The 7,362-nt window shown below is 35.6% G+C and overlaps 1 protein-coding gene across 1 annotated transcript in view; it reads right to left on the bottom strand.

The window, feature by feature from the left end:
• LOC110036247 overlaps nt 1-7,362 on the bottom strand; it is a 79,141-nt gene that overhangs the window by 47,459 nt on the left and 24,320 nt on the right. Inside the window, exon 5 of the mRNA XM_020740646.1 lies at nt 3,975-4,040. Coding sequence (XP_020596305.1) covers nt 3,975-4,040 — 66 coding nt within the window. The remainder of the gene's footprint in view (nt 1-3,974; nt 4,041-7,362) is intronic.

The raw sequence follows: 7,362 nt of genomic DNA, 5'->3' as shown, positions 1-7,362 counted from the left end.
GAAAATGAAATTAGGTTAAGGATTTTTAATATAAGTTATTAATTATAATAATAATAATAATAATAATAATATATTATTTATTATTATAATTAACATTTAAATATGTATTTTCCCCAAGACGCGCCGTCGCAATGAAACGAACGTCCCCCCTAAGCAAAGTCGATGTTCCGGACGCATCGGCGCAGTCTGTTTCGTCATCCGGAGTCGTCCGAACAACCTCGTCGTCAATCGGGTTAAAATGTGTCGCGGTCCGAATCCTATCAAAATTCCGATATGAGTTCAATCAAACAGGACGGTGCAGAGGACAACGGTGCCAAATCAACGAGTACAGTCAATCTTAAGGTCGACAATCCTATAGGAATACTCCCTCAGTTCCTTCAGAGTAGTCTTACCTGTTAAGCAATAGCAGTCAAAAATACTATATGGAACGTCAAGTCGAGCGAAGAAAAGTTCATAATTGCTAATGGGGAGGGCTCCTTCACTAGTTTTCTGGTTGTAGTCGACAGAAAGGTCCTGCGGCTAGATCCTAGGCTACTAAGGAGGGGAAAACTACACCTCGAACGAAAGCAAGGTCAACAAAGGACTATTGTACATAGATACTTAACCCTTGTACCTAGAGAAGGCAATTCACTGAAATAGAAGAGAGAAGCGCAGACTTCCAAGGTGGACAGATACTTGGGAATGGCAAATATGTCATTTAACTTGCAGCAATACATTATTGGTTGAGTATGCATCTCTAAGTAACCCAATTCTTGGGATAGTGCATACTCTCTTGCACATCAAAGCATTCAAATAGAAAGCAAGAATTTCACACCCCATTGTCAGTACTGCTTAGCAGTTGAAAAGCATTTATATCTAGTTCAAATGAGATCTGCCAGTGAACTATAATCGGCATAACTGTGTGTTTGTAGTGGCGATGATATTATTGAAAATGATAATACTCTTTCGTGAAAATAAAATGCCATAAAATAAAAAATAGACCATCACTTTCTGTTAGAAACACTTATTAAAACATCCAACATTCAATCTCAAACATCTCGATTCTTCCATAACAACTTCTAAAATTCAAGGCACGCCATCATGGATGCTACATTTAAGAAAAGCACAACATTTCACCTGCAAACTAATCAAACTGATATCATTGCCAAAAGTTTTGCACATCTACTAAGAAATTTTATCTTTCGACATGTGAAGACATGAGATGAAACCTACATTGCATCTAATTCTCCTTTAATAGGGTGATTCACGGTTCCATAAAACAAGCACCATTTCAGACATGTCCACAATACATGCCTCAAAGCCTTTTGACTGGAGTTCTTAACAGAATGGATAGTAACTCTTCAAAGTAAAGAAGAAGAGCTCAAAAAAAACTCGTACACTCCTGAAGTGAATCTAAATAATCCATTATAAGGTAGAGAAGGAAGTCAACAAGTCACATCAATATTGTGTGTCCGCATGGCGGTCATTAAGTTGAGAAGAAATTTGAAAAAGGAGATCTTGTATGGCTTCACAATAATCAGAAGTAGTTGAAGGGGTAGAGAGGAAAATAAATCAATTAGATATAGGTTGTCCAAGATATTTATGAAGATCAAAGATAGTGCATGATAGTTAGCATTGTATGCCAATAAGGGTATCTACTAAGTGATGAATGTGGAAAACCAAAATCCATTTGATCCTTAGATATTAGATGATAAGGTCGATGACTTGCAACTAGGCTAAATCTATTAGCTAAAAAAGTACCAATTTTTAAGAAAACCTAAACTTTATGAAGCTAGACGTTCGTCAAGCCCCATAGACAAATGATGTGCATAATGATCAAGCACAAAAAAAAATGCAACAATAAGGTATATGACCAGCAAATAAGAAAGAAAAGGAGTGACTAACTGTCATAATGAAAAAGTTTAAGGAAAAAAAATGCACAAAATCAATTTTAAAACTATAGCAGTACTCAACTAGATTGAATGGAATAAGATTTCATAAAGCTGACCAAAAATAGTTAGGATACGTATAAACATGATGACGATTTATCGAGCTAAAAAATAAGTTATTACTAAGGGGTCCTTGAGATCATGTTGCATAAGAATGTCTTCATTAATTTGAAAAACCGCATGTTACAACTTTTTCAATAGTCTTCCTAATTGTTTTGCTATTGAAATGTGTTTCAGCTCAACTGAAGAGGGTCAAAAATATCAAAGAAGGGTCTTAATAGACTAAAATTCATGTGGAGAGAAATTTGTATCGTTCACTAGTTTTAACATGAGGTTTATTAAGTGGTTTCATACCATAATAAATCCACCGAAAATTATTTGAAGGATGATACTGGAGTTAACCCAAACAACAATAAGCAAACAAATTTTATTACTGAAAAAGCCAAAAGGCAGTTACAACTAACACACGGGAACAGAAATAACATTATGACACACGGCTATAGTGGATCTCAGGATATGGTTTTGGCCATTAGGGGGATTAGAGAGATGGCGGCAAAGTAAAGATGGGGTAGACTACATGATTGTTATAGAAGAAAACACTGGTACAGAGTAGACCATAGTAGTTAGTCACACCTTTTTTATGGATTAAACCTTGATCAGAAGAAGGCTTGAGCCAGTGAATTGGGTTGGATGCCTATGAATAAGATTCCCCGCTGACGGCAACAAGATTCATAGCACAAGGACATCCTAGACGAGCAAATTTGTTAACACTATGGAGGAGTTAATGCCATCATGTCGTGTAGAGGTGGTGAACCAAAAAATGTTCAAGGAGTACTGAAAGCGATACTCATTGGTGTTAAATTTCTCAAGCTAAAAAATATGAAAGAAAGCTCCAGGTCTACAACCAATGCCATGGTAAAGCAAACCTATTTTGCATAGCCATTTTATCTTAATAAACCTGATTAGGATAGTTTCTATCCACAGTTTAAAATATTTGAACAATTTTTGTACTAACAAGGATCTAGGTAAAAGGGCTCATGCGAGAATTTACTAGAGGAAATGCAGTTTGACTGAAAACATTCAGGTATGTTGTTATCTGAAAGGAAAGTAACTGTATATGCCATATGGAAAGCAAAAATATCAAGTAGCACACTCAGGAAAATGCGTTCCTCTATATCAACAGCTCATGCTCAATGAAAGACTCGAGACCCTAAACATATCAAACATCTAGCTATGTTATACATTTGGGGCATCACATAGAAGATATCTACATTTATGTTGGATCAAGTTTCTTTAGCCCAATCCTATATATAAAAGAGCTTCCACCAAGATTATAGAGGATATTATAGCGTATCATTAGAGCTCAATCTTGAAATAACAGTAGCTTTTTTTTGTATCATTTTGATGTATAAAATCTTATGAGACATGCATTCAAAAGAGATAGTGTCAAAAATCTGATCAAAGCATCAAGCTTTAGGGAAAGCAAAGGACTTTTACCTTGTAGATTCGACTTCTTTAATTTTCCTTTATTTATGCCATCTTCTTTTGCTTAAAGTTTTTAGTTTGTTCTCGCATTGAATAAGTGAGCGATCATTATTGATACACTCAAAACTAATAATAGAGATCAAGGAACAAAATCAAGAAACTATAGCAAAGGTCAACTTTATCTCGTTTGATTCTGATTTTATAATCAACTCATATTCTTCAACCTTTAATTTTCTTATACTATCAATCTGCGCCTAAATAAATTAATGACCCCTAATTATAGCTACTTCCACAAGCATTATACATATCGAGACCTTTAAGAACAGAATATGCAAAATATCTAAATTCAAATTTTAATATCCCTAAATTGTTTGCATTCTAATTAATTTTAGAGCTTATAGAAGTAGCTACTATCTCTGTTACGGTTGAAAATAATTCATGGACAAATCATAACTAGTCATGGGACAAGACAATCCATGAGGACCACTGTAGGCATCCATTATGCTTTTTAAGAAAGAAAATAGGAAAATATTTCGCAACAAAAGAAGACAAATGACTAACCAGTTGATCCTTAACTTCTTCCTGCAATCGTTCAATCTCAGATTTTAATTCGCTGATAAATTTAGCCTGGACAAAGAAAACATGGAATTTTCAACAAAAGAACAATACAAAATAAAGGGTACAAGAAAAAACTATATCAAAATATGAAGAAAATCATTTCAACAACGGAGCAACATAAAGAATTGAGAAATAGCAACCAAGAAAAACCACCATGAGAAATCAAGCCCTGAGTTCATTCAATGGGAACTAATCCCAGTGGCAAGTACGTTAGTCAGCCAAAAGATGAAATGATCTCATTTCTCCCACTTCACAATCATTAATTCCTTTTGCATGCAGACAAAGAAACCCTTAATGTAAAAATAAACAGTGAATAAAACAATATCGCATTCCATGAATCATGATAGGCTATTAAAAAGTGTAAATCATGAATCATGATAGTTTCATTTATTCAGTTAAATGTGTCATTAGTGTTTCAGATACACAATTTTCTCTAGTAGTTAGGTGATACAAGCAGTGGCACTTTTAAGATTTGTCATTTTCTAAAATAAATAAAACCAATGACAAAGTGGTGGTTGGGAATGGTGAAAGAGAAAAGTTCAGGGTATGGAAGTCATTAAAATTGCAAAATCGGCAATAATAATGAATTTTAAGGCACGTGAATGATAAATTCAATCCAAGGTGTGAAAACATTATCGCATGCTAACATGTTAAAACGTGAAACAAATAATTTTCCTTCCATTTTCTACCTTCTTCCATAACGATAGAATGAAGCCCCTTGCATCAACAAAATGTGCAGCCTAGAATATAGGCCTATATAGTTGGCGCATGGCCAAAAAAAAGTGTGATCTACAAAGACTAAAAGCAAAAGATTTTATTTAAATATAAAGGTTACCGAATCTATTAACTTGAACAAACAAGTTTTTAAAAGCTGCTTCGAGGGCCATTTGGTTCCAAGTATTTGGAATTTCAGTAACATAAATGTAATGCAAAGTAAATAAAATGATTTGGAATACATTACTATACTTAGTTGGTTATAGAATAAATTCAGGAGAATATTTTTTATAATCTTCGTGGAAGCCCTGTCGGTCAACTTTTTCGATTGATAGATTTAAATTTTGAAAATATGAAAATATGAAAATAATTTTTGAGATTTAATTTAACTATAAGAGATATATATAGTTTGGGTTTTGAAAGTAGTATGTTTTAATTTTTTAAAAATGAGACCAAGTGGATCTCATTCGTCCAATAGTTTGCATAATCGTGTCTGATACCGCGAATACTACACCCTCCCGAAAGATAAGTGTAGACCTCGGCGATAGACCCAATCCTGCAAACTAAGAGATTTGTGACATCCGTTTAGTCTGCGAACCTTTTATATATGACCGACAAATTCCCCTATTTAATACAAAGATTAAATAGGGTTTATTTTACCTGGGTTCCAAGTTCCCTATAGAAGCAAGCCCCTATAGTTAATTACATCCCAAATGACGGGAGTCACTTGAGAAAACTCTCGATAATGATCAATGGTTCTAGTCTTCAAGAATTTAAGGTTTTCAAGGTCAAGGTAGGATGAGGAAAACCAAGTGGGAATGGCTCAATGCGGAACACTTATTTTCAGGAGTCCAAAGGAAGGAACAGGTAAGGGATATCATAGATCCTGAGGAGAAACCTCAGTGACATCCCGGACTATCCCAATGTGTGGTTATGTTTTGGAAAAGATGTTATTCAATAGTTCAATCCTGCCAATTTTATTACTTAGGACTTACATTTACATAATACCCGATTGTGCAAATAACCCACAGAGAAAGGAGGGTTTACGTCGTATCACACAACAACCTCGGAACGTAAAGCGAGTTAAATCTTCTTGTTGCTCGGTCTGAATCCCTCGCCGTGCTGCCCATAAAGTTGGCTCTAAGCTTCTGCCGTCGCGACGGCACCAGGGTTTAAGTATTTGAGATTGGTGATTTGTGCTTCACAGTTTTGGTGTCAATGTTTGGTTTTGTTTTGTTTCGATTTTAATTTTGCATGCAGAATAAACAAATCGCAGGTAAATAAAAATGTACTTAAAAGGTAAAATGCAGTAAAGTTAAATGCTGTAGATAAACTATAAAAGCGTACCTGGGCACCTGCTACTGTTGCGTGATTAATATTGCGACATAGTATGATTTGCAGTAGATTTTAATAAATTTGCAAGAAAATTAAATAAAGCAATAAAACCCAACATGAAAGTCATAAAAAAAAAGTAGTAGAAATCATGAGCAAAAGAAACCCTTAGCCACATATGAAAGATCAGGACTGAGTGTAAGACATTGGTAAAAGTAGGGGCTCAGAGCTGGATTGTGTGCTTCCCGACCTTGGGTAAGAGTTGCCAACCCTGACAATCTACAGAAGGCAGTCCTTAACCTCGATCCAAATGACTAACCATGGACTTTTATAAATTTTCATAGAAAGGTTTTCATGCACAAGTTGTTCAAGACTTTTTTTTTTTTTTGTAGAGTTCTTTTTGACATGCAAAAGAAATTTTTATTTTATTTTTGTAAATATTTTGTAAAGTGGTACAGTCCACAGGCTAGTCACTCTAATCGTGCTAGAACTACTGACAACCTAAGAGTGTCGGGGCAACGATCCCACCAAGAAGCAGCGAATAGTATCATAGATAAATAGTAACACCACATTTAAAATGCCTCAAACAACAATTTTAAAATTCTAAAATTGCAAACACTTTCGTATCCCTCGTTTAAGCACACATAAGCAATGTCGTCATCGCCCTCGCCACCTAGACCCTAGACTTATCCTAGTCCGATGATCCATATGTGGCGTTAAGAAATTTCTCCAACTACCAGGAGGATTTGAGTGTAATATCCAAGCTCAAATCTCAGTACACTGGGTTTTATTGTAGGTTAAGTCATTGAGAGAATTTCACTGTTGATTTAATTAAGGAAGCATGGGTCACGTCCCGGTGTATCATGTCTAGTGTCTTGATCAATTTGTGAATCATGGTCAAGTGTCTAGTTTCATTGTGCATTTGAGGATTAGATGAATCAACGCTCACTTAAGGTGTGTACTTAAGCTCCAGAAAGCCTACACTAAGGACTAAGTAGATGGGCTCTCACCCAGGGTGTGCACCTAAAGTCTAGGAGATCTACACTGAGGACTAAGTGGATGAACTCTCACCTAGGGTGGGCTCCTAAAAACTAGGAAGTCTATGCTGAGGATTAGGTGGATGGACTCTCACCTAGGATGTGTACTTAAGCTTTCAGAAGTCTACACTTAGGATTAGGTGGATGGGCTCTCACCTAAGGTGTGCATCTAAAGTTCTAGGAAACCTACATTTAGGATTAGGTGGATGGGCTCTCACCTATGGTGTGCACCTAAAGTTCTAGGAAAC

Source organism: Phalaenopsis equestris, unplaced genomic scaffold, assembly GCF_001263595.1.
Source record: "Phalaenopsis equestris unplaced genomic scaffold, ASM126359v1 Scaffold204320, whole genome shotgun sequence".
Lineage (NCBI taxonomy): Eukaryota > Viridiplantae > Streptophyta > Magnoliopsida > Asparagales > Orchidaceae > Phalaenopsis > Phalaenopsis equestris.
Note: the sequence above shows the minus strand (reverse complement) of the source record. Positions and strands in the feature narration are given on the sequence as shown.